A 27,616-nucleotide genomic window follows, 5' to 3' on the forward strand; every position below is an offset into this window, starting at 1 on the left:
TGAGAAGAACGCTGGGCCTTTTCTGAGGCGCTCTCTAGAAAAGGTTGAGCTCTGTGGAGCAGTGGTGGCAGCAGCGCCCGAAGGGCGGCGGCCCCGTGAGGGAGGGCGGCTCACCCGGACCCCGGGAGGGAGGGCCGCTCACCGAGCCCCGTGACGGAGGGCGGTTCACCCGGACCCCGGGAGGGAGGGCCGCTCACCGAGCCCCGTGACGGAGGGCGGTTCACCCGGACCCCGTGAGGGAGGGCCGCTCACCGAGCCCCGTGACGGAGGGAGGTTCACCCGGACCCCGGGAGGGAGGGCCGCTCACCGAGCCCCGTGACGGAGGGCGGTTCACCCGGACCCCGGGAGGGAGGGCCGCTCACCGAGCCCCGTGACGGAGGGAGGTTCACCCGGACCCCGGGAGGGAGGGCCGCTCACCGAGCCCCGTGACGGAGGGCGGTTCACCCGGACCCCGGGAGGGAGGGCCGCTCACCGAGCCCCGTGACGGAGGGCGGTTCACCCGGACCCCGGGAGGGAGGGCCGCTCACCGAGCCCCGTGACGGAGGGCGGTTCACCCGGACCCCGGGAGGGAGGGCCGCTCACCGAGCCCCGTGACGGAGGGCGGTTCACCCGGACCCCGTGAGGGAGGGCCGCTCACCGAGCCCCGTGACGGAGGGAGGTTCACCCGGACCCCGGGAGGGAGGGCCGCTCACCGAGCCCCGTGACGGAGGGCGGTTCACCCGGACCCCGGGAGGGAGGGCCGCTCACCGCCGCCGTCCCGCGGGGCGGGGCGGGACGAGGGGCGTGCCGCCTACTGGCCGCGACATTCGAAAGTCGCTTGGTGGGCAGGGCTTCCTCCTAGTCCTCCTCTTCTTCCTCTTCGTCCCCATCTTCTTTCTGCCCCTCCGGGGGTCCGCGTGGGGCTTTTCCGGGCCGCGGCGCCGCTTCTCGGGGCAAGTGCGAGCCTTGGCCGGTAAGAGCTTGTGGAAGGGAAATACGGGTGCTGCCCCTGCTCCGTGTCGCTCTCTTCAGTGATGGCAGCGTGGGAGGCCGCCGAAATGTCCTTCTTCAGTCGGAGCGACGTGAGAGAGCGGATGCGGGAAAAGAAAAAGGGTCCCTTGAGGACTGCGAAGTTGAATGCCTCGCTTGCATCAAAAATCAAGACGAAGATCATCAGTGAGTGTATTTTGCGTTGCGGTGTATACACATGCTGGCTGCTGTGTCAGCTTATACCTGGGCCTCTGGCCGTGGCATCGGGAGCGGGCAGCAGTCCCTTAGCAGAGCTCATGTGCTGCTTCTCTGCCCGGGGGCTTCTCTCTTCTGCAGAGAGTGTCAAGTGCCACTAAGGTGCCCAGAGGTGTCTGAAGTATTTTAGTGTGTATGCAATCCTCCGCAGAAGCTAGGCCACTGATTTGTTTTTGTGGGCAAAATAATGCAAAGATGGAAAGGAGATAATTTGGACTACCTTGAAAAATCAAAATATTTCCATTATTTTTATTGAATTGTTTTGAAATTGAGAAATGGGCCGAAATCTACTCAAGGGCAACTATAGAGGAAGAGAGGGTTTTTTCGCATTTTTTGGATGATGATGAGGTCTTATCTGTAGGTGACTTGTTCAAAGCAAGGAGTATATATTTTTAAACTCAATACTTGAACCATGCCATTATCCGTTAAGAATTGAAGCAGTAGCTTGCTGCCTGTGGCCCATTGAGGGTAAAGAGGCTATCTGAAGTGTTGCATGTTATTCTGGAAAATTTTTTCCTGCTATTTTCTCTGGAGACTTCTGTTACTGGAAGGAATGAAAGATACTACTGATTTTGTGAGGGGCTATTAAGTTGCAGAGATCTGAATCTGAGGAAGGCTGGTCTAGGAAGGGAAAGAATTATGATGAGGGGAGACGTATGGGTAAAACCTTGGATGCTGATGGTGTGTGATACTGCTCTGTCTCTCACAGACAACTCCTCCACGATGAAAGTCTCCCTAAAGCAGAACAATAAAGCATTGGCTCTAGCCCTCAACGCAGAGAAAGCCAATGCACAGCGGCTCACCCATGAGAAGACCACCTTACAGAAGGAGGTGGAGCAGTGCCACTTCCAGAACGCAGTGCTGCGGCACAGGCTCTCCTTCCTGGTATGGCACTAACTGTGTGGTTGGCTTGGGGATGGGTGGTAGACAAGGTGGGCTGCACCAGCATCTCAACTGTGGGAGGCTTGAGCTGTTGTTTTTGAATGTCTGAAGTCTCAACATATGGAACAGGTCGCCATTCATTTGCTTATTTCTGTTTCCAAAACAAAATGTGTTCTCCCCAGAACATGCCTTGCTCTGGCTACTAATATCCTTGTTGGAAAAGATGTTTTGATTTAATATCTTTATGGCTTTTCTCTCTTTATTACCTCAACACAGAATAATATGTTGAAAAAAATGGACAATCTTATGGCTGCAGTTAAGATGGCCGAGCTGTCTGAGGTAAACCATGGGAAACGTGACCACACTGTTCTGGGAAGGGGGCTGTGTTTTCCTTTGTCTTTTGCTTTGTGTTGCCTGCTCACTTCAGTGTTGGATGCTTCACCTGGTTTTCTTTGCTTGCTTGAGTTGTGCTGGCTATGTCCTTGTTTTTAGCTTGGTGTTAAGGATTTCCAGGGTAACTCTTTCTGTAGAAAGAGCTGCAGTTTTAAACTGCTTTGCTCTGGATTATTTGCTATATTGGCCATTTCTGTTCTGACAGGTTGTGACTTCTTTTCAATTTCTTTTTTGAAGTATAGCCATGGCAACTTAGGATAGGGAATAGGACACTTTGCCTGTGTCCTGTCTCATGGGTGGATGGGAAAATACTTCTGCTTCCTAGTCTCAGATTATCTGAACTAGTTTAACCTCATCCCTAGGCTATGGAGACACAATTTGATTCTGCTGCAATTTATTCCATAATGTGAAAGGGTTGCTGGCAGTACTTTACATACTTTCCAGAGAAACTGCTTCTACGTGAGCTTCTGATGTTTCTGTGCAGGAGGCTGCACGAGGGATTTCAAGAACTTTAAATCACTCTTCTATTTCTCTTTCCAGTTCCATACAAATTCTCCATCCTTGTCCAGTGGCCAGAAGAGCAGCATGACTGAAGATAGCTGGACCGATGATATTGCAGGTGGTCAGCTTCTGAGGTGGGCTTTAAAATGATATCACCAACTTTGTCCTGAATTTCTAATGCTAAACTTCTTGTGTTTTATGTGTGTGCCCAGTTACTAGTTGCACATGAGATAGAATAAAGGAAAGTATCAAGCAGTGGTGGTTCAGAGAAGCTGTCTTTTTATTGCCACTCCTTGTTTTGTTTGTCCTACTTCTGAGTCTGTGCACAGATGGTCTTTTTACCTCCTTTCTTTGAGACTGTGCTACTTTTAGGCTGTTTTGTCTTTGTAGCTGGTAAGCATAGCAAGATTTGCTTGATTGAGTGAGTGCCATAGCTAGCACTTTGATGTTTGTTACATAAAAATGCTTAATAGTCACCTGCTTGTATGATGTAAGCTTGCATTCTGGAAAGATGGTCAGAGCAGGATCTCTTTAAAGTATACTTGAAGTCCTGTTTCTTCTCTGTTTAGTCTCTGCTTTGAAGACAGGGCAGTCCATGGAGCTGCCCACATGTGCCCTGTAGTTAGTCTGTTGGATTCTGGGGCCTGTCCTATATGTGAAACATGATCCATTGCTGCTATTCCTTCTCACCAGGGTTACACAGATGCCAATGAGAGTGCCCATTTCCAAGCTACCTGATGCAGAGCAGCAAGCTTGCAGCTCCACAGCAGTACAAACATCCTCAGGAGAACTTCAGAGACCTGCTTCTAATGGAGGGGAACTTCAGAGACCTGCTTCTAACGAGCCCCTAAAAATTGTGCCTGTTGCCTCTAAAGATACTTTGCCACCACAGCACGATGAGAAGCTTCGGTTCCACCAAGAAGAGAATGGCAAGAAGGTGACTGAAGCAATGGCAACAGAAGAGGCTTTTCATGACTCTCGCATCTTTGGAGGTACATTTGCATGTCCTGCTGTTCTTCTTTATGACTTTGTGTCTGTGCTCAGAAATGCTTGAGTGCCATAGCTCCAGTTAGTTCTCAGCCACAGCTCCAGTAGCTCCTAATGACTGGTAGGAACTACATGCTCCACTGGGGCTGTTATTGCTGGCATTATGTATATCCCACAATCAGAGTCTTCAGAGGCATGTTTGCAGTAGATAAAGCTCATGAATCAGGCTTTTTGAGAAAAAGGCACTGAGCTTACATAAGATTTCTGGAGATGTCAAAAAGTGCAGAATCTGACTAGGTGCACCACTGTTTCTTTTTGATTTGTCATGTAAATAATAACTCTTAGACAGATCAGTATTAGGTTGGAATGAATAAATATTTTTAATAATTGCCATTGCCTAATGCTCATCTGCTAATGTATTAACACATACCTTATAAACTAGGAGTATAGAACTCTTGCAAAGGGCTGCCTTTGTCTGTGGCAGAAGATATGATGTTCAGGTGTTAGAAAGATAAATTACTTGTCAGTAGAATTGCTAGATCAAATAAGTGTTTCTAATATTACAGCTGGTTAGGGGATCTTGCTTTGGGCTCCCCTTTTGTTCAGAGGGAAGCCAGCTAAGCAAATCTAGTATGCAGTAAGCTGGGGGGGGTATCCCTGTAGAACACAAAATCACACTTCTTTTGTGCTCTGGATTTGTGGCAGTGTATGGAGCAAGGTTTTTAGTGGTATGGGGAAAGATGGCATTTTCCTGCTGCATTTCTCAGCCTTAGACATGATTTTTTTTCTTTACAACAGAGGTCTTGTGCACCACTGAACAAAACTCCAACAATTTGCCAGCACTTGCCTTGGAAAGTCATAATCTTTCATATGAGGCTGATGAGATGGTAAAACATTTCTTTGATCGTCTTTCACAAGGGCACGTTACTCTGAGGAGAAAACGTTCCACCCCGTTTGCTACAAGCACTCCATCTTCTGCTCTGGATATCTTACCACATGTCAGTTCCACTCTGGCAGCTCGGGGTAGTCCTGCACAGGAGAACAGCAGCTCCAGCAAGAACAGCACACAGCAACAGCTGAGATCTCCCAGCCCCCTGGCTTCACCTGCTCAAACTGCTGTTGTTTCTCATAAAAACTCTGTGGGTAAAGAGACTTTTTCTGAGCAGCCACAGACAAAAGAAATGGGGTGTGGCGTTGAAACGGACCCCAGCTATAGCCAAGCCCCTGAGATGGTTCCTGTAAAGGTTAAAAGCAAAGGTAACTGTAAAACCAGCGAGAAAAAGACTGTTAAGAAAGCCAGAACAGGAAAAAAGAAAACAACTGCAGTTAAAAACAATGCAGAAAATAGTTCTGATAGATCTCAAGGTGAAGAAAATACAAAGAAGCTTCCTCAGCCAGAAGTTGCAACAAGTTCTAGTGAAATTGAAGTCGGTGAGATGGGGCAGAAGGTGTGTGAGGGGGCTTCTGACAGGAAGACTAGAGACTGTGGTGTGGAGCACCATTCCCACTCTCCTGATGGAGTCAAAGACTTTGGAAGTACATATGAGGTGAATCCAGCACAGCTGCAGAGTCTTGAAAGTGTTGACTTAATGCAACAGGTTAAGAAGGGACCTATCTTTGAGATGCAAAGTATGGAGAGCTTGCTAAAACCCCCAGTTCAGACCTTCTCAAGTCATGAAGTTCCCTCGAGTGATTCCAGTCTACAAAATTCTACAAAAATCTCAAGTGTGAGCAGAAAGAGCATCAAACAGAAAATCAAGAGAAAAACTAGAGTAATTTGGCAAAGAGATGATTCTGATGAGGAATATCTGCCAAATGGTGTGATAATACAAGAGGCCAAAGCTGAAGAACAGCCTAAAAAAAGCCGAAGAAGCAGGAAGAATACTGTCAGGGAAAGCAATTGTGATCAGAGAAATGAAGTTAATGTTTTTAGCTCCTGGATAGATGTTCAAGGGGCAGCTAATGAGAGTACAAAGGATTTGCCAGGTAATCTTAAACAGCGCAGGGAAACGTATATTGTCCATCCTTTGGATCTTGCAGGGAACTTGGGTTGTTTCCAGACAAAATTTGAAGGGGGTGAAAATGTTCCTCCCCCGTCTGCTCCTGGGAACAAAGCGAGCAAAATCCCCAGAGCTGCTAAGAGCAATCAAAAGAGCTATAAAAATCAGACAGGGAGCCTTAAAAAAAAAGGGCAAGGTGAAGCTGACAACAACATGAATGCTTTGAAAAAAGAAGCCTCTTGCAAACCCAGGCCTCGGAGGAAGAGGAACAGCTCTCGACCTCCAGAGACTGATTCTCTGGCCAGAAAAAGTGATGGTGCCAAGGTTCCCGTTGGAAGTTCCACGGAACTTGCATCCAAACAAACTGTCCTGTTGGGGAAGTTTTCCTGCATTACACATCTGTTGTCTGAGCCAGATGCTTTCCTGGATGAGCAGCTACCAGACATATCACTTGCAGATAGCCTTACAGACTCTTCACACATTCTTGAATCCTCCCATGTGAGCAGTTCTGCAGTTCTGCCTGCCGGCTCCAGAGGTACAGAAATACCAGTTTCCAAGAGCTCAAGTACAGTGGGCAACAGAATGCAAGTAAAATCCCATGCTTGGTTGAAAAAGTCAGTGGTATTTAAAGAAGAGACTGAAGAGGACACACCTGGGGAAAGGAACCAAGTCCAGTCAAGTTCTTGTAGCTCATCTTCACAGAAACCTGGTAGGTGGTAAGCTGGGGAAGGTGCCTGTATTTGGAGATGAGGGCAAAAAATCCATGCAGCAAGTGCTTATATTTTCCTTCCTCTCCTCTCTTTTCAGAGTTGAAGATCAGTCTCCAGTACACCATTTATGCTTCCACTTGTGCTGGCCAGTCATTTCTGTGGCTGCATTTGCTTCTAATTTATCAGCATTTCTATACAAACTTATGTCCACTTGTCCCAATATCTACACATGGACAAGACTAGCAGCGTGTGCTGAGTCTTGCTTTACCACTCTTGTTATCTACAGGGCATGCCTATTAATTTAGAAAATCAAGTACTCAAGCAGTTCGAAGGTATAATTTGATGCTGGCACTGCCTATTAGGGTCAGTCATATTATTGGGGCACAAAATATCAAAAAGGTGGCAAATTTTTGGTCCAGAATAGTTTTAGTGCTGCAAGGTATCAGACTTCATATCTCTAGGTGATATCTTCACTGGAAATTAATCAGGAGTCAACATAAATTACTTTGGTTGTGGGATGGGGGTTTTGGTTTTTTGTTTGTTTTGGTTTGTTTTTAGAAGGATTTGGAGGGTGTATCCCTAGGCTGGTCATACAATAATTAAACTGACCCTTTTGGGAGTTTGCTGTTAATGGATGCTCTGTAAAGAGAGTTGTTTTATGGGGTTTTCCTTTCTGTAGCCGTTTACAGACAGGCCTGTTACAACTCAACTGGGCTGTACTTTTATAGAGAGGAAGTTTGTTCTCCTGCCCTCTTCCTTTTGCCTGACTCCACTTGGACAGGTGCAGTGACTGTTGGCATGGTCCTGTGCCTTGCTGAAATTGGTAGGTTGCTGGTAGGTTGGTTGTGTGCCATAAGCTTGCTGTCTCCTCCAGGCTGTAAGCTCCTGGGATTTACAGCTGTCAAATAGACTTTTTATATCATTTTTCTGCTACACCACCAGGGGCCATGATACTATCAGCATTAGTGATCTGTGATTAGTGATTTTTTTTCACAGAGGAGCCTAATTTGATTTATGAGCTGACTTTTGAGGAGTAGGTCTGGTATTTTTGGATTAAAATGGTTCCTGAGTTTAGAGGGAATATGATGAGATTCTGGATTTGTGTATGTTGAGAGAAACCTGGTAATGCAAGTCTTTCTATTTGACAGCTGTTATTTCTTAGGGTGTCTGGAAATGATTTGGAATAATTTTGATCAAACCATGTGAATGTCTCCCTTTGCAGATATCAGGCCACTACAGGATTTGAACAATACCAGGGGTCTGCCTCCCTCTGGCTCGGAGGAAACACCAGGGTGCTCATCCAGGCGGAAACAGAAGCCAGTCTGCTACAAAGAGCCATCACTCACGAGGTTGGGCTTTAAACTATTCCTTCCAAAGACTGTTCCCATACTGCAACCCCTGTTCTGCTCTCATGTACTAACTCTCCAGGGCTGGGCCCTCTGTGGCTTTGTTCAAAGTTCTTACCCTTTGTGTTCTGTGAGCCTCCTCTTACACCACTGTGTGGTTATGCCAAAATTCTGCATCAGCACACATAGATGTTCAGGCTTCTGGTAACAAGCTACTAAAGATGTTATTTTACTTGTTGAAATGAGCACCATCTCTTGGCAGACTGCATCTGTGGTACTCCAGTACTAACGAGGCAGTAGCATGAGGATAAAATGCAGGCTAAAGACAGCTCAGCAAAAGTCCTGATTTCATTTATTCTGCGATGACTAAAATTTTACACACTTGTGTAATGCTTGGCTCCTGAGGGCAGTCTGTATCTATATTCACTAGCAGATATGATACCTAAGCAAAGAGCTGCATCTTTTCCCTAGGAAACTGTAGATTCAGTACACCCGATGGCTATTGCAGAGAGTTGTGTATTCCTAAAATGACAACCTTGTTGTTATATAACATTACTGGGTGTGTTTTTCCCTGCAAAGTGTCCCAGTTTGAACTTGAACTTTCCATGAATAGCTGGTTATATTGCACCAGAAAGTACTCTGTACTGGACAAAAAACAAGCTGTACTACTTAATCATCTTATGGGGAAGAACTGCACTAAAATCTGAAATTTTAGGGGCTATAATCATACATGTATTACAAGGAATACTTGATGGTTCAATGTAACCCTTCTGGTTCTGCAGGAAACTGAGGCAGGGTGACCCATTTACAGACTCCAAGTTCCTCCACTCTCCTCTCTACAAAAGAAAAAAGAAGCCTGTCACTGCCAAGGGAATGACCAAGAAGATGAAAGAGAACGAAGAATGGCTTCCTGAAGGGTGTCTCAGTGGCGAGGCAGGCAAGTTCATAACAACAGAAAGGAGTCAGGATTAGAATAGCGATTGAAAGGCAGTCCCCAAGCTCCTAGAAACTCGTGCGTTTAGCTGCAAGGCTCCAGCTTTGAATGCAGAGGCACAAAGAGGCAAAGGTGGACGTGGCTGACCAGGCAGCTGAACTATTCCAGCTAAGGCAACCCCAGGACCAGTTTGACAAATCGAGCCTTGTACTGTGGATTTCTTTTGTTTTCAGATCTTTGGGACTGATGAGGTGGGGAAAGTGGTTGATACAAATTGATGAATGTCTGTTTTAATGATGGGCTTGGCCCTTATGTGCTGTATGAATAGCCCCTAGCTATCTTCTGCTTCCTTCCTGTTCTCTGTCTGCCATGTAAAGCTCCTTGCAGCGGATGAGCCCTATACCAGCCAACATTAAGGAATACTTGAAACACAGGGTGCTTAGGACAAAACCTAAGAATGCCTTGTCTCAAACATTCTGAGTATTGCTACAGAAAAGGTGATCAGAGGAGAAGGTCTCGTGGGACAGAGCTGTTTAAAAACATCTCCCCTTTTCCTATGACTCTTTGCCCTTGTTATAAAGTACCACTTTCAGCCTTTTTGTAGCCCCTTGAGGTACTGGAAGGTGTGATAAGGTCTCTCTAGCGCCTCGTTTTCCAGGCTGAAACCTCAGTTCCCTCAGCCTGTGTTCATAAGAGAGCTATTTCAGCCCTCTGATCATCTCTGTGTCCTCCCTCTGGCTTTGCTCCAATAGGTCCATATATCCCTCTTAAGCTGGAAATCACAGAGCTGGACAACAGTACTCCAGATGGGGTCAGTTGTGTTTCAGGAAATCCTCTTCCATTGCAGACTGAGCACCCACTGGCTTCAAGCACTTGTTTTTTTTGGGTGGGCGGGGGTCTACTGGTGTAACTTTGAAAGCTATTGATTCTGAATGTTTGAGAGAGTGGTGAGGAAAAGAAGGGATCAAGCTGGTAGTGAAAGGGAAGGAAATGTGCCCGTTTGGAAGCAGGCAGAGTGTTTCCTCTTTGTGGCAGAGGGAAGAGAGGGCTGCTCTTTTCTTCTGACCATACTTACTGCTTCTCCGTAGCACCTCAGCAACATCCATCAATTCATAATCATAGGCTGGGTCTTGCTGTACTCGCTGTACTCAGAGGACTCCAGAAGATGGAAACTTCATTAGTAGAGGGAGAATAGTGTCATCTGCAGTCAGGTAAATGCTACTGCATAGCTTACATTTAAGCTGTACTCTTAAATTACTAAAAATAGGAAACAAAAAGCCCAAGATTCAAAAATGCCCTCTTATTTATTTGTTTTCTGGAAGTTACCCAGCTTTCTCTGGTACTTTGTAACTATGGAAGCCAGGTAGGAGCTAGTAAATAACAGGGAATTTGTTATAGATGCTGTTGTATTAGAATATGACTATGTTGACCCACTGATGTCAGAAGCCAGGCAGGAAGCTAGATCTCCAACTGTTCCCCTTAATTGTTTTTATTGCTCTGTGGGTCAGAAATGGGACTTTTCCCAGCTGCACTTATGTGCTTGTGCTAATAACAGAATAGTAGATTGTATTCATTCACATTGAAGGTACAGAGACAGCTGCTAGCAGTTACAGAGCTGTGCTTCAAACACATGGTAATACCAGCTCCTTTAGTCTAACATTGGTATCTCTATCCTACTCACCACCTATAGCAGTCAGCTGGAGGGGGAGACTTTGTTCACGTGTAACCTGTTTCTGTTTTGCTGAAAGATGATGTATTAGTTTGTATTATTCCCCAAATAAAATTTCAATGCAAGTAGTATCTTCAAATTCTTGTACAGTACCTGATGGTTACCATGACACTACACGTAACAGCTTTGCCTAGGCCAGAACAAATTCACTCTATTCTAAGAAGGGATATAATTTGTGTTTATATCACATTCCAGCAGTCTGTCCCAGCATGTACTGTGCTATGCTGAAAGCTGTCTCTCTCTGAGGCAGAGTTTCCCTTTATCTGCTAATCACACAAGGGAAGGAGACACAAAGAATGTTAGTTGGCTTTTATTTTAGTCTGAATTAAAAATATTCCTTAAAAAAAACCCACCATACAACCATGGATGGAATAAGTTTTCACAGTCATGATCTGACTTGCTGTAAGATGACAAGGGTAAGTAATAGCCCAGACAATTGGAGAAAAGTTTGCACCTTTATGAATTGTGGGGTGAGGGAAGAGGTTAACAGTTCCTATGCTTCACATCCAGTCAGAAGGAGCATAACTAAATGCATGGTCTGCATTTAGACACTGCAGCATGGCTTTGGTAGGCTCTTAGCCTATAAGGCTTGTTTTCAGCATTTACCAAGTGCTATTCAAATGCTACAGTCCTGACTGTAGCAATGGAACCAAATCCCTTGGTTTCATGGTACTGTGCTCTGGTTGGCACTACAGGATAAATTCAGGAGGGCGGTGGGTGAGCAGGCATAGCCCTCTGAGCTCACTTACACTCCTTGGGAAGTACTGGAGAGGGGAGGATGGGATTAATTTCTGTGGTCTGCTGGACGGTAGGTCACTGCTGGTTTGACCAGAGCTGTGACACAAACTGGCCTTTAGACTGAGAGGAAGAGATAAATATAGATCAAAGTCATAGAGAAAAACCTCAGGTCTGCTGTGAATAGGAATCCGAACCCATACCCAGCTTTTATCAAATTCACCTCCTTAGCAAAGTAGGGCTTGGCCCAGCAGCTCAAAGGGTTTCAGAAAACATGATTTTCTAAAAGTTTAAAAAGTGTCTACGTTCATTTTTATCTAGTGTTTGTAATGTTACACAACAAAGCACAATACAGAGCCACTTACACGAGCAATGACAGAAAAGCCAGGTACATGTCTTCTCCAATATCCTAAAGTTCCCATTAACTCTTGCAATTCTTTCTTTGATGGGGGCACTTGTATTTATTCAATTTCCTTAAAAGTGTCTAGAGGAACTACTGCATTGCCTGCATCTACCAAGTACCCAAAACTTTCATTTCTTTACTTGGTACTTGAAATTTTTCAGGCAGAATTTCAAATTCTGCTTCACGTAATGCTTCTCGTTATTGCTGCTGCTTCTCCCATCTTTTCACGGGAATCTCGTTCAAATAGAATATCATCTATATATTGGTACAGTTTCACATCTGGGGGAATGAGACTGTCTAAAAATTCAGCAAGATTGAGCAATCACAGGTGAATGTTTGTATCCTGCAGGGACCCTATTAAAAAAACAAACTGATAAGAGAACAACAGGCAAGAAAGGAAGAACAGGAAAAAAACAACTGCTGTTAAAAGCAATACAGAAAGTAGTAGATCTCAAGGTGAAGAGTGTGCTCAAAATGCAAGAAGCTTCTTCAGCCAAAAGCTGCAACATCTAGCGAGACTGGGCAGAAGGTGTGTGAGGGGGCTTCTGACAGGAAGACCAGAGACTGTAGTGTGCACCATTCCCATTCCCCTGAGGGAGTCCAATATCTTGAAGTACATATGAGTTGAAGCCAGCACAGCTGCAGAGTCTTGAAAGTGTTGACTTAATGCAGATTAAGACGGGACCTATCTTTGAGATGGCAAAGTATGGAGAGCTTGCTAAAACCCCCAGTTCAGACCTTCTCAAGTCATGAAGTTCCCTCAGGTGATTCAGGTCTATAAAATTCATTTTTCTTGAGGAAAGAGACCTCCAGTGCCTGTGCTTTGCAAGAGGACTCAAGTGTGAGCAGAAAGAGCATCAGACAGAAAAATCGAGAGAAAAACGAAGTGATTGGGCAAAAAGATGATTCTGATAGTAGGTAACTGCCAGTGTGATAATACCAGAGGGCCAAAGCTGAAGACCAGCCTAAAAGAAGCACAACAAAGCATGAGACAATGCCACTTACACTCTGATGTAAGTGGGAGACACTTTGTTAGGGGAGCTTGAGTAGAACCCATGCCTTAAGCTTTGGGCATAGAGGCCAGCTTTTGCTTCAAGTTTTCAGCAATCTTGTCCATGAACTCAAAGGTGTTCAGGTAATCAGAGCGTGTGACACTGGAAGGGGAAACAAAACAAGACAGATATTGGTTGTGTAGACTCTCAAATAATCAAAGCAGAGGAAGACTGTTCAAAGAACTCTTTATGTTTTGCATCTAAAACCAAGAGTTCTCTCCTACTCATCAGGCTGGGTTTTTTTTGCCAAAAGGCTCCAGAAAGAGGTAGCCAGGTGATATTTTACAGTTACATAAGTCTTCATTTATTAGGATCTGGCCAACATAGCTAGACTGTCATAAGAAAAAATATCAATCTTTGCAGTTGCTTCTTTTTTCTCCCATTCATTTGGTGCAATAGCAGGGAGAGAGCAATCTGGACTAAGCTGCTTGGGTCAGGGAGTGTCTCATGTTCTGTATATATAGCACTGGGTACAGGTGAGTCCTGTGAGACAGACTCCTGTTCTTTACCATACTGAAAATAACATTCCAGCAAATGCTGTTCACAACCACCACATACAACAGCCTACTCTAAGCACAACTGGTTATTTCATACACTTACTTAGGCAGTCCTTTGATGCAGGCAGCAAGGTCCTTGGTCATGAAGCCAGATTCAATGGTCTCAATGCAGACTTCTTCCAGGGCAACTGCAAAGTTCCCAAGGCTAGTGTTGTTGTCCAGCTTAGCTCTGTGAGCGAGGCCTCTTGTCCATGCGAAGATGGAGGCTGAGAGAGAACAGTAGGTTATTCTACCTGTCTAGAACTTCCTGAAAGTTGCTCCAAATCATCATGTGGAACAATAACTGCATTTTTTAGTACCAATAAAATGCAAAGCAGACTGAAAAAAGTGATAGAAAATCTGGTATGGGAAAGAACATTTATCTTCATCTAGGTATCCTTTGCCTTTTGTGCAACTCTAAAAAAAGCAAAGCAAACCTCAGAACTACTCACTGCCCCCAGTAATCTCTCTATGCATGTCATTTTATTTTCCTCCAGCCCAAGTCAGAAAGAATGACAGGTGGTAGGACTCTGTAGCTAGAGAACACTGTCACAGAAGGGTGCAGTGCTTTTCCTAACACTACATTATGCTCTGGTCTCTGTTTAGAGGATTTTTTCCCTCAGGCCCCATTCCAAGTGCACTTACACTTTGAGTGTGTACATGGACGGCTTGGGGTGTGGTTGGTTCTTCTGGGCCATCAGAAAGAAAAGTGAAATAAAAACCAACCAACCTTAAGGCCTTGTGGCTATAAACCAGTTGTTTCATGAAGAGTGAGTGCACATCTCAAAGGCTACGTTAGGTCTAGCTTACTGCTTGCACTCATTCCATTCCAGCCTGTTTTTTGCTTCAGGATACAGCTGTGACTCTAGAGACCCAGAGAAGCTGACTTAAGTCATGAGAGGACTGTGGGGTTGTATTCCCTCGCCTCCCTCAGGCCACACTGTGATCTGAGAAATGCTCATTAGGTCTTGGCCTTGACAAACCACATGTGGATTAAGCCTTTCTCAAGCTTATCAGAAACACAGGAACTAACCACCACACAGAGTGTGGTTAGTTTTTTTAATGAACAGCCTTGGAAAGGTGTTTTTCTTGCCTGAATAACAACCCAAATGGAATAATATTTTTGTTACTGAACTTTCAAAGGAAGTTACTGACTTGAGTTGCAGCCAGGATGGAAAATTACTATGACTAAAGCCCACTCTCTTGTGACCCCATAAACAGTGACTTACAGTGAGGCCCCTCAAGCTCTTGATTATAAGGAGCTAATGCATACTCTACCCTACTCTCCAACAACCCTTTAAACAGCAGCCCAAAGTGAGATCTTTTGCAGCTCGTGATTTCCAGAAGTTACACATGGAATCACAGAACAGTCTGAGTTGCAAGGGACACAGAAGGATCATTGAGTCCAACTCTTATGTGAATGGTCCATAGAGGGATTGAACCCACACACTTGGGTGTTATTAGCACCATGCTCTGACCAACTGAGTCCATCTCAAGAGAAGGAGCTAATCTGTGTGTCTCAAACACTGATAACTGGATGGCTGTAGAGCCAAGCATGGACTGTTGCTACTGACATGCCATGAAAAAGAACAAGATTTGACTGGAAAAGAGGGGCCAGGTAGAAACAGGAGAGCACTTTTCCATGAAAAAGAACCACAACACAGTACAGTACAAGCACAAGAATAAGTGGCAGGAAGAGGGCAAGGAGTATAGCATGGGATTGAGACCAAAGACCCCCCAAAGTCCTCCGACCCATTTCAAGACAGGCCTGGAAGAACAGACTGCACTTGACTAATGTACATAAAAAGGTACCCCCCTTGACCCCTCCCAAACCCAGGCAGTGCCTCCAGGTCCTGGACATCTCAGCAGCCAGACCAATGCAGCTGGATTGCCACTTATCAACTGGATCAACACTGCAGCCAGGCTTGGCATCCACTCAGCTGGATCAATTCTGTGATCAGGACTAGTGATCTCTTTTTCTGTCTTCTCCTCCTTTTCATCCTTTCATTCTCTCTCACTTTAATTCATCTTTCTCTCTTTAATTCCTCTCTTCCCCTTCCCTTTCACCCCACCCCTTTATCCAAAACCCACTGCTGTGTGCTACACAGTAGGTCAGGGACTAACACAGCAATTTCCATGCCACCTGTGTAATTTACTGATCTACTTTCTGATTGTTTGCAGACCCTCTAACTTTTGTCGATTCTTTTGATCAATGAGCATTTAAGAATCTTAGTTACTTCCTTCCCCTTAAGGATCACCACAGTCTCTGGAAGAAAAATGCATTACGAACTGCAAATTTCACCACTCAGTGGTGCATTGTCTACAGAAAGGGTGCAGATGTTCTTCCTCTGAACTTGTTCTTTCATGTGTACAGATGATGAAAGGCAGTTAAAAGCAGCTCACCAATGGGGTTAGTGGAGGTTTCTTGGCCTTTCTGGTGCATGCGGTAGTGACGAGTAACTGTCCCATGAGCAGCTTCTGCTTCAACAGTCTTGCCATCAGGGCAGATGAGCACGCTGGTCATCATCCCCAGAGAGCCATAGCCTACACCGTACAAGTTTCAAAAGTTCAGTGTCTCCTTTGGACAGCTCCTTCAAACTCCCCTTAACCTCCTCATCCTACAATCCCCCTACATCCTCCCGCTGATATGAAAATCCTTGATCAGCAGAGCAGCAGTAGTGCTTCTGCAACTAACTGGCAAGTCCTTACACATCAAGATAACAGCTGTTCTGAACATGAAGTGCTGCTGAACCATGAGATATAAAGACATTCTGCAACAGTCCAATAAAACTAGTTTTCTCATCTAATTTGCTGGACAGATTTCCACTGAAAATGTACAGTAAGAGAACAGTAAGTGTTGGGCTGCTTGTCTTTGTCACAGAGAGTGACAGGAAACAAACCAACTTCTTATCAAGAGCACCTGCTCTTGTGAGAGGAACCAGCAACTTCTGATATTGGACATTCACACCACTTCTAACTCTGTAGGTTTCAGAGATCTGCATATTTAAAACCTGCTTTGTTTAGCAGTTCAACACACATTCCTGTTCTGTGGGAGGTAGTTTAGTGGCATTACTTCAGAAAGAGTGTATGCCATAAAGCCACACATCTCACTGTGTGGAATTCTGCATCCATATTTGTTTTGGCACTGGGCACCTTTGTTATATAAGATTTTGATCAAGCATTGCAAATATGCGAAACTAAATGTATCAGTCTCTCTCTTTACACCAGACAGGTAGCTTTAGGTCCTGAAGGTTTTATTACTTATCTGCAGAGCACCTGCCAGCACACTCGGCAGCATTCAGCTTAACTCAAGCTGTCAATGACAGAGAACCAGCTGTCTAAATACTGTCCACTAGAATAGGAAGCCTACCAGTTATCATGGTGGTAGGAACTTCCCTCCTCATGTAAATAAACACAACTACAGAATCAACATCCAATAGATTTTCTTGTAAAAGCAAAATCAGATTTTGACTGCTTGATACCTCCATTACTGGCCACGGGTTTGAAATACGAGTTCTGAGGCCAACACCATTATGGGCCATTCCATAAGATTTGTCAGAGGGCCTTCCACTAAGCCTGCTTCAGTGTGGCACGGGAAGCACCTCATACCTTGTGCAACAGAGTCAGACTGCACATCCCCATCGTAGTTCTTGCAGGCCCAGACAAAGCCTCCTTCAGATTTCAGGGCCTGAGCAACCATGTCATCAATGAGCCTGTGCTCATACCAGATCTTTTTGCCTTCAAACTGGGACTTATATTCTCTAGAAAACAAAAAACAGAATACCTTGTCATATATAAACAGGGATTGCACAGTTTATACATAGAGAGGTGCACAGAGATAAGACTAAAAAAACCCCAAAATCCCAAAACCCTGCATTCTCTTTACTGTTTTTTCCCTTGTCTACTTTGCTAGGCTATAGCAAGGCAGCTTCAGAATCACAGAGGCATCCATAGAGAATCTGTGATTTTATTGGAAGAGATGGACACCACAGCCACATTTAGCAGAGCTTTCCACATCGAGTATTGTGCCTTGCAGGACAAAGGAGGCTCTGACAGAGATGGCATCCCCTCTGTCCTTAAAACATTGCTGAGTGTCTGAAAAGGCAACTCACAAGGCTGGAGAGGATGTTCCTGTGGCAGACTCATGCACAGGAAGTACACAACTGATTACCTGTCATAGATCTCTTGGAAGATGTCTTTGAAGCGGCCATCATATCTCTTCAGAATGGTGTTCTTGGTACTCATGTAGAGGGGCCAGCCTTTAGCCAGTGCCATTTGGAAGGAACTGTGGGCAAAATCCTTGATAGATTGGTCAAGATTGTACATTCCCATGGCTACACCACCACAACCTGTTAGTGGAGGAAGAACAGATAGGAATCAACCAGATTTAGTTTTGGTTAAAGAATTTTGTTCTCCCTGTAGCACACTCTGGCTGGCAGGCAGGCTGGTGCTCTCCCCAGGTGTCTTAATCTAGTTCTCAATTTAAGGTTGGTTCTTTCAGGATATTTGCTTTGCACCATCAGCTCAAAGCTCAGCAGTTCTGTGACACATGGATAGGAAGGTGGTTCAACTTTACAGGTAAGTACATCTTAATAATATGATCTAATCCCTCTAAGAAGTTTTGTTCGAATCCAGTCTAAGTATTCAAGCACATTGTGACAGAAGTGAGTGCACCTGAACTCCTACTAGCCATTTAAGTAATACAGTCTTTTTCTATCAAAGCAGCAGGCAGCAGTTTGGAGCAGGAAGTCTCAGTCAAAGCCAGAAATGGATGTGCTCACACCTTAAATGCTTTGAATCTTCAGAACTAACTCCAGCAGACAAGGACTGCTTTGCCTAACTCAGGTAAACAAGACTCCACATGAATTCCTGCATTTATTTCAGCACTTATGTGGCCTACCCTGCAGCTTTGATCCACCTGCTCAGGCTCACTTCTAGCAAGTTGTGGGAAGAACAAGTCAGTCATGTGGGTGCTCAGGCAAGTCCTGAGAAGGCTCTGAAGAACTATCAACATTCACATGACTTTGATTGTGTCAGGCAGATGTGTTAGAAGCACAAATGGAAGTGTACTGCACTTGCAGCCCAGCTAACCTATAAGAAAGCAGCACTCAGATCATGGAAGAGGATGATTGTGGGTGAAAGTAGGGTCTAGAGCTTCATGAGACAGCTTTGTCATTTTCAGAGCACAGCTCTGTGTTTCTAGTGAAAAGTAGATACCATGTACTTAATTTTAAGCACCTCACTACCACCATCTATCTACTTTTTATACAGTACCACTATCAGGGAACCCTGCTCTGGAAACACAGTTTTAAAATACCTTTCCTAATATCCATTTATCTTTACCTCCAGATGGTTGTTAGTATATGGACATACATGAAGAATGAAGAGAGAAAGCCAGAGGGGGTTTATCTGCTTGCCAAGAGCATATTTATTGCTATTGAGCAATGTCATTTAAAGCTGATATTGGCAGAGAATGAGATTCCTGTTGCTACCAATGAAAAATACATGTTGTCCTTGTACCTATCCCTGTACTTCCCCTATGGAGTCAAGGACAGTTCAGGATGCAATCAGCTACAGAGACTGTCTCCTCAGGAGCCATGATTTCATGGTTCCTGGATGACAGCTACTAAATTGTATTCAAACAGTTATTTTCATACATATAAATGAAAATTTTTATTGCAATCATACAGTCCTACTGCCTACTAAAAAATCTCTTGATTCAGTGTCAAGGTTGAATATATTAGTACAGCAAAAGTACAAGCTTCCCTTAATCATCTGGGAGATATGCTGGCACAACAACTATCTGTGGGGAGGGCAGCTCCCCAGAGCAGCAGCAGTTATCTGCTATCTTTGCACTTCCCTGCTTCCTGATGCAATGCAGAGCAGCAAATCACACTGGCAGCTGGATGGCCACACATCTCCAAACACAGGCTCACCAGACATCTAGCAAATGAAAATAGATTAGGACTGGCCATGAAGCAGGTGAACTGCAGATGAAAGGCTATGCAACAAGAGATGGTAGAGACGTAGGTTCTTATGAGCGAGCATGCCAGAGAAATCAAGTACTACAAAAGAGGGTCATATGTCAATTTTGGTACCTGTTTGCTTTAGTTTATATGGTTTCATTTTTTTGTAGCTGAAACCAAAACACTCACACACAGATCACCATAAGACTTTAAATCCTGAACCCTTTGATTAATGATAGACAAGAGACATAACATGTATGATTTTCCTCAATCCTGCCCCTAGAGAAAACAGCCTGAGTTCTGGCAACATGTGAGTAACTGCTCCCATTAAACTCCAGCAACCTCAAGATTCCTCCTGAGCCTTGCAATGTCTGCAACCAGCACAGCAATAGGGAGAACCAAAACCTCTGGGACTGCATCTGTTAAAACATTTACAGCCTACAAAGTCAGGAGCATCCTGACTGTGAAATCCTCTTTCCACCTTACAGAGCAAGTGTTCATTCTCATTTCTGTTGAGCAAATAAAAAGACGGCTTCATAAAGAAGTGCAAAAACTGCAAAGGTATACAGAGATCAGTAAAACAAACTAAACCCAGAAAGAATTACACATGGATTGTTCTCAAATATCTCCCCTTAGGTCAAGCCTTGTTTAATCAAGCCTTGTTTACATAGCAAGTTTGTCTCTGATCAGACAGAAAAACATGTATGCTGCTACCAGAGTGGTCATATAAGGAGCACAACAGGTGGCCAATCTAATCTGGTTGTGTTCTTGATGTGCTTCTTTGATCCCAGGAAGATTTCAAAGAACTTCAAGTACTTGACAAATAAATGAAGAAGGCCCAAACTCTCTCCCCCACTCTACCTCAAAGTCATATTTTACCATCAAACGCACCCGACTAATAATTCAAGGTTGAATTAAATAACAAATATCAGTTTTAATCACTAATTAGAGAAAATACCTACTTTCAATCACTAATTAGAGAAAATACCTACTTTCAAAGTTATGGACCAGGTATGTGACTGGTTTGCCTCCATCTGTGGGAGTGTAGGTCATCTCTACTTTTCCAGGCCCAGGTACCACAAAATCAGTTGCTCTGTACTGTTAAAAAAAAAAAAAAACAAAAAACAAAACAAAAAAAACCCAAACAACAAAAAAACAAAGCCATGATGATTTTATCTATAAGAAAGAGAGAGCCATAAAAGACAGCCCTTATTTGGGAGGGCAGGTTACAGAAAAACAGTTGTACTAAAACCCCCATTAAGTATACTTTTTATTCAGCCATATTGTCACTGGATTATTTTACTAGAGATTAGAAAGACAAGTCATAGAATCACTTAGGCTGCAAAAGACTCTTAAGATAGTCAAGTCCAACAGTTAACCCAGCACTGCCAATAGCACCACTAAACTGTGTCCTTAAATAGTCAAAAGTCTGCCTGTTTCAGAAGCCATTTCCCCCTTCAGGAGAAAAAGCTCACAGATTCTTGGGCCACATCAAATGTCAGAGTCCCTACTTTTGCAGGTGTGCTGAAGTTTTAAAGTGCAGAGTATTTAGACTCTTGTGAGGTTGGTGGGTAGAAAGGCTCCTCTCCCTGCCTCAAAAAGAGCCATTCATATAACAGCTGCTGATCTCATAAGTAACAGGGTTCATACATTATATAAGATGACATTTGAAAGGCCAACCTGTAGTAAGAGTTTTTCAAGTTAAAAACTTTAAGTATTTAAATGATGTCTCATCTTCTCAACTGTCCCGAACAGGACTATTTAAGGTTACATTTCCTTGAAATTTGTTATGTAGTTTTTCATGTAGTTTCCCTCCTATCAAAGGAATCTGTTCCCTGAGCTGAAGTTAGTGTCTAGCTCCCATGTCCTCTGTACGTTCTTATATTGTTCCTTTCACTTTAGTCTCATACATTTGCAGGGTTTCAATCCTTCCCCTTTAATTCAGTTTCCTATTATTATTTTGACCTTCTCAATTGTTCGCAACCTGTAAGGATGTTGAATCCCATTCTTTACTAGTGTCAGGGTTCTGCAATTATTTTCCTCTTGAAAAATTATTATTTTACCTTCCTATCTCAGGTAAACTTATGTCTTGTTACCTATTTAAGCAATTGGCTCTTCTAGAAGACTTATTTTGCCATGTTTGCTAGCTTTATAGAATATGATTGCCCACGGAGAACATGGATGACTGATTCTTATCTTCCAGGCTATCCAAAGTGCACAACACTAAGAACTGTTCCAGGGCTTTCCACAGCCCAATGAGGAGAGATCTGATAAAAGAGGTTTCCCTACTTCTGTACCACAGCCTGGTGTGTCCAGGTCAAATACCAACTCTGCAGGTGTGCTATGCAAGTTAAAGCAGAAGATCACAGTAAAAAAATTATAAAAGAACTAGAACAAAACCACTCCCCCATACAGAAGGTAATTTTGCCCACTTCTAGAAGTCACTCAGTTTTTTCCATTTTTGCTGTGAGCAACATTTGACACCACAAAGTCCTGCAAAGTAAGGTGGTGGGCAGTGTAAAGGGTATTTTCTAAAGATGTTCTTATGTTCGGAGGAGGGTTCTATAGAGGTGAAGAACAATAACTTAGCAGAGTTAAGTGTCTAAGTACAGGCCTATGTAATCCAAGCACAGGCTTCTGAATGCTGTTCATACCGTGACACTGTTCAAGGAAGAGAGGCATGAACCAGGCTCTCCCACACTTGTGAGGTGCAGTACAAAGTGCTAGCAGGTATGTGCTCCCAGGTGGAATGCAAGGGACAGAGCAGGAGCACAGGGATGTATCTAAGCCTTTGGAGCTCTATACCAGTCAGGAATAAGCCTGTTAAGACTAAAAGAGGGGAGAACACTGAGGTGAATCACCTGATCCCCATAAGCGTGACGGCCGATGACGATGGGTTTCACCCATCCAGACACCAGCCGGGGAATGTTCTTGCAGATAATAGCCTCTCTGAACACAGTGCCACCTAGGATATTTCTAATTGTGCCATTGGGAGACTTCCACATCTGCTTCAACTTGAACTCCTCCACTCTCTTCTCGTCAGGAGTGATGGTTGCACACTTTATGCCAACATTGTATTTCTTTATGGCTTCAGCAGCTTCCACAGTTACTTTATCATTTGTAGCATCACGATGCTCAATGCCCAAGTCATAGCTGCAAAAAACCCAAAAACATGATCAGGACTGCCCAGGACATTTGTTTGTGTTCAACAGGAAAGAAACAAGACCTCATATGTACTTGTGAGTGTAGTTCCAGCATCCTGCCACAACTGAAGTTATCCCTCTTCCCGTGAAAATGCTGCTGGACTGGAAGAAAATAAGACTTATGCAGTGACATTTCTCATGTTAGTGGAGGCTGGGAGGAGATTGGAGAAAGGAGAGCTTCAGTTTACGACTGAGGTTTGCTGCCAGCATTGGACAGTATCTCCTCTGCCTTGCCTTTTGAGCTTCCTGCAATGGCAGCCATCAGTTGAGGATTCTAATTGTATGGAGCAGCAAAATCCCCAGACGAATATGAGCCTTTATTTAAAATCTTTTGTGCTGAGGGCTCTGGCTTACTTCATGTACTGAGCACATGAAGCCACACTAGCCTTAAAAACTGCTTTGATAATGTACCCACAATCCTACTCTGGCAGCAAAACTGCCAATATTCCCCTCAAACATCAGAGGAAGGTTATTTCCATACTCACTGTTTTAACAGCTTTTGGAGAACAATGGGTGCCCAGCATGAGACAGCCCTGAAACATGGCCAGCTGTACATGAATCTGGCCGTTGTGCTGTTTCAGCCAGAGGTTTGCTTGCCCTCCTCCCACTCTCTTTGAAAAGGGATGCTCTCCAGACTGTGTGCATGTATTATGCTGCTGGGTTCCTGTCTGCCTGGTTCCCACCACCAGCAAGCAGAAAGCCTGATGTAGGTGGCATACAAATGGCACCAGCAGCAGGGGAAGAGGTCAGACTTGTGGCAGATGCTACTGAAGGCCTCTGTCCACATGGCTAGGAGCAATGTAGTTGGATACTTCTTTAATAATTATAGCTCAGAGGCCAGAAAAGGAAGAAATTATTTGTTCTGCTTGGCCAGATGCTTTAGATAGCATGTCCCTTTTGCTGTATCCAGCTGCTAGTGTTTGTTTTTTTTTTCCAGAAGGGAGTAGAGGAGCACAGCCTAGCTTCAGGGAGTAATTGCAGCAGTTAGCTCACATTGTCAACAGCAGAGCTCAGGCTTACAGCCATCAGGGCAGAGTCTGTGCCCTACATGAACCCTTCTGTCTTCTGGGCAGATCTTTGAACAGCCATGGCAAGAAGCCATAAGCCCACTCAGGGGTGCAGGATGCTATGCTTCAAGCCAGGGAGCAGCTGGAACAGCCCATGTTTCTCATTGTGCAGGCTGCAGGGAGTCATGCAGACTGTCAGGTGCTGGAAACTCCAAGACACAGGGGATCAAAATAGAGGCCATGTGTCTGAGAGACTGTCTTAGAGGCACAGTACAGGCAAAAAGCTAACTCACAATTCAGCATTCACTGCTTACTGCTGTGAGGAACCCTGGAGGGCATGCTTCCTGTGCTAAATGAAAATCCACCAACACCTAATGACACATGCAAACTGCAGTACAGCGTAGCTGAATGTCACAGAGCCATTACCTGTGCAAATCCAGATCTACATAAGGAAAAATCAGCTTTTCTTTAATCAGTTCCCAGATGACCCGTGTCATTTCATCTCCTTGCATCTCCACAACGGAGCCTCCACGGATTTTTTTAGACATCTTGAACTGCAATAGACATAAAAAAAAAGTTCAACCTAAGTGACCAATACATGTATCCTGTATTTTTACAACATAACTAGGTGAAGCACTAACATAGCATACAGGATCTCATAAAAAAGACTTGAAAATAACCTAAGTTTATCCTTAGTTTCATGCTACATGGTATTTTCCTAAAAGCCCCAGCTCCTAGGGAGATTTACATGAGGATAAAAAGAAACTTTAATATCTTGACAATTAAGGGCATGGGCTTTAATTATTGTTGTATCAAAGAATTTGAAAACACAACCAAATTCTTTCCCCAAATTCCAGAGAAATAGATGAGCACTGTTTACTTTCAGATTTCATGAGTTCTAGTCCAGTTGCCTGTTTCTCCACCTTCTTCTGAAAATCAGGGGTTACTGGACACGAGTACAATGACAGATCATACTGCTGAAACTACTAAGATTAATATATTGTGAGCTTCTTTATTAGCTTTGTCCCCCAGGAAGGAAGGAAACAGGGAGAAAAATCCAAGGGCTACACATCATGAGTATTTTCTCGTGGCAAGCTTTATTTCTACAGTTAAAATAAATACTGGACAGATTTGTTTGCTGTAGGGAACAGAGGTTTCCCAAGATATTTGTGAACAAAGCCTCAAAAAAATAGGAAAAAAAACCAACTTGAACTCTGCCCTTCTATTTGCACTTTGTTCTTTGTCAAGAAAACCTCGGAAGGCACTGAACTGCTCTTACACAGTGCCCTGCTTTCCAACAGCTACAGTTTCTTGGGTCTTGGCTCCGATTATGCAAGGGCTATGACTTGGCAAGTTCCTCCTTCTAGGCAGTCCTGTGCTTGTGTGCAGCTGCTGGGATACCACAGTGAGATAGCAAGCCCTTGTGCCTGAGGTTGCAGTCTCAGAGCCCAAGGGCCATGAATGACTTGATAGACAATGAAGGGAGTACCCAGTACCCAGCAGTACCCAGGACCTGCTCATCTAGACCAAGTCATTCTGAGGTGAGAGGCTTGCAGAGCAAGGGCCCCACATTACAAGCACGCTGGGAGATTATCTCAGGGTTAAAATTTCCTTTTCTTTCTTTTTTTTTTTCTCTAATTAAAGTAACTTGTACTGCATTTCCAAAATCCAATCTATTAAACAATTTTAGTCTGGGAAGAGAATAAACTTTCTAGTTTCTTTCTAGTCTCTAAGAGAATGGAATATTAATGAGCTATGTTCACAGGATCAAGCCCTTCCAAACCTTTTAAAGTGCAAAAACTTAAAAACAAATAAAAACCAAACCAAACAAACACCAAAAGACACCCCCAAACACAAAACAGCAACAAAAAAAATCCAAAAAACTCCCAACAACAAAACCCCACTCAAAACCACTCCCCCAAAAAAATCCCACTCAAAAAGAACACAAAATCCTAAAAAAAATCGTAAATACAAAATAAGGTTATGATACTGAGACTCAGTTTAAACAATAAACTACTTCAGGCACCTCTATCCCTAACACAGACAGTACCTTGGCTTACATTGGACCTCTCTAGTCCTCAAGGAGAGCTGAACTTCACATGACCACACTCTGTCTGAACTCAAGTTTATTTATGCGAATATTTTGAACCCAATTTTCAATTGTAATTACCTGAATAAATAATGTCTGTATCACAGTCCATGGCCTAGGTACAGAATTACTGCTAGGGGAGAGTTCAATTTTGCTTTTGGCACAGTCTGAGAAATGGCCTGATTCATTTAAATAAAAATATGGACAGGCACAAATCCAGAAAACACTAATTGTTTTGTGGTTTGGTTCTACTTAACTAAAACAAAACAGACTATGTCAGTCACAGCAATAGGTTTGCCTTCAGAACTATTCCATGCTGCTGTCACGCAGAGAACAAAGGTGAGACACACCTCCAGCGAGATACATTTCCACTGATGTGTGGAAACAACAGCTTCTTGAACGACTCTGACAGCACCCAGCTTGTTTATATGATCATGGCCCAGGTACTGGTACTTTTCCCCTCCTCAATCATTAGTGTCCCCGGTTTCTCTATGAACTGGGGCAGTACTGCAGTAGCATCCCTCTTCTGCACACCAGAGGCTCCTTTAGAGAGCATACATTCCCCAGAGTTCAACTCTGTCACTCATTCCCTCTGAATTTATACTGAACTACCAAAATCCAGCAAGGTCTTTCTCCTGCAGCAGCTCTTTAAATACACTTAACCCAGGCACACAGCCAAGGCAACTTAGAACTGTGTATTTCCAAATACCTCTTGGTCCCGAGGAAGGGCTCGGGGCCCACGGGCAATAATTAACTATTGCAACAAGTCCGCAACTCGGCTGTACGGCTGATCTCCCCGGAGGAGGCGGCTCGCAGGGGCCCGGGGCGGGTCGCTGCCACCAACCGAGCCCACAGGTGCACTCGCTTTTCGAACGCACTCGCCCCTGGCAAGGCGATCCCGAGGCACACGCGCGATTTTCCCACCGGGCCGAGAGCAGCAGCCGCCGCCACGGCCGAGGCTGAAATCCCGGCACCGGCACGGCCGTGACCGAGGCCGCTCCCCCAGCGGGCGGGGACAGGCGAGGGCCTCCGAGCCCGGGAAGGACAGCAGCGATTAGCGGGAGCCCCCAGGACTGCGTGAGGAGAGAGTCCGGCCCAGGACAGGACGGGCGATCCCGGGCTGCAGCACCCTCAGCGACACTCACGGCGGGCGGAGCGCGGCCGCGGGGTCCCGCCCGCACCGAGGGAATAAAGAAAGAAAAAAAAAAAAAAAAAAAAAAGCCGTAAAACACACCCCCGGCTCTCGGGGCCTCGCTGCGGGGCGCCGCGCCCGGGAAAGAAAGGACAAAGGGTGCTGTGCGGCCGCCGAACCGCGGCGCGCCGGGGCGGTGGCAGTGCCCTTTACCTGCAGCCCCGGTGCCGTGCCGTGCCGTGCCGAGCCGTTCCGTTCCGTGCGGCGGCGCGGAGCGATGCGGGGCCAGGCCGGGCGCGGAGCTCTTTATATGGCCGCGCCCCCGCCCCGCCCCTCCCCGGCCGGGCCAGTTCCGTTCCCTGGCACCCCCGCGCAGTGAGTGCCCGCCGGCACAGGGAACCCGCTGGCGCCGGGGGGCTCGGGCGTGCCCCAGCGGAGAGCGCCGCTGCCCAGCCCGGGGATGCGGTACCCACAGCGGGCACGGGCTCGTCCGCTCGCGCTGCGGCGGCGGTGTTGACACCACAGCCCCGGGGGCAGGAGCGGGCACCTCTCTGGGGCCGGGGCGAGGCGGGGGAGCGTGGCCGGGCAGGAACCTCGGGGCGGGAATAGAAGAGAAAGGAACAGCGATGAAATACGGTGTGCTTACCGCTTTACCAGAGGCTGCCTGGGCGGGGCCGGCTCTGCCGGTGGGTGGAGTGCGCGGAGCTTCGATTGGCGATGCCTGGGCGGGAGCGGCGCGGTCGGCGGGCGGCTGGTCGGGGCTGGCGGCGCCGCCGGGCCGGGCGGT

General features: G+C 45.3%; 2 protein-coding genes across 9 annotated transcripts; one reads left to right on the forward strand and one right to left on the reverse strand.

Moving 5' to 3' along the window:
* The first annotated feature begins 72 nt into the window (after nt 1–72).
* LOC134047263 (uncharacterized) lies at nt 73–20,345 on the forward strand. Of its 6 annotated transcripts, none has more exons than XR_009933423.1 (11): nt 73–1,155; nt 1,934–2,109; nt 2,383–2,445; nt 3,040–3,134; nt 3,694–3,992; nt 4,786–6,696; nt 7,920–8,046; nt 8,826–10,188; nt 17,934–18,010; nt 18,155–18,277; nt 19,682–20,345. XR_009933423.1 is itself a non-coding variant. In XM_062498298.1 (8 exons), the coding sequence occupies exons 1-8, from the start codon at nt 1,014–1,016 to the stop codon at nt 9,013–9,015; spliced, it is 3,003 nt and encodes a 1,000-aa protein (XP_062354282.1). In that variant the 5' UTR covers nt 73–1,013; the 3' UTR covers nt 9,016–10,746. The 6 variants fall into 6 exon arrangements, 1 of the variants encoding a protein (XP_062354282.1); XR_009933424.1 differs by lacking the exon at nt 19,682–20,345 and adding an exon at nt 18,782–18,843; XR_009933422.1 differs by lacking the exon at nt 19,682–20,345 and having other exon boundaries at nt 18,155–18,294.
* IDH1 (isocitrate dehydrogenase (NADP(+)) 1) lies at nt 10,809–27,502 on the reverse strand. 3 transcript variants are annotated; one of them, XM_062498301.1, is made up of 9 exons: nt 27,476–27,502; nt 24,035–24,162; nt 22,260–22,551; nt 20,391–20,496; nt 17,604–17,781; nt 17,042–17,193; nt 15,836–15,976; nt 13,497–13,659; nt 10,809–12,998 (listed from the first exon to the last, which is right to left on the reverse strand). In XM_062498301.1, exons 2-9 carry the CDS (start codon nt 24,154–24,156, stop codon nt 12,905–12,907), a joined length of 1,248 nt encoding a protein of 415 aa, XP_062354285.1. In that variant the 5' UTR covers nt 24,157–24,162; nt 27,476–27,502; the 3' UTR covers nt 10,809–12,904. The 3 variants fall into 3 exon arrangements, with proteins under 3 accessions (XP_062354285.1, XP_062354283.1, XP_062354284.1); XM_062498299.1 differs by lacking the exon at nt 27,476–27,502 and adding an exon at nt 27,043–27,082; XM_062498300.1 differs by lacking the exon at nt 27,476–27,502 and adding an exon at nt 26,407–26,425.
* Nucleotides 27,503–27,616: the final 114 nt, after the last annotated feature.

The sequence above is a fragment of the Cinclus cinclus genome, chromosome 9 (genome assembly GCF_963662255.1).
Source record: "Cinclus cinclus chromosome 9, bCinCin1.1, whole genome shotgun sequence".
NCBI lineage: Eukaryota > Metazoa > Chordata > Aves > Passeriformes > Cinclidae > Cinclus > Cinclus cinclus.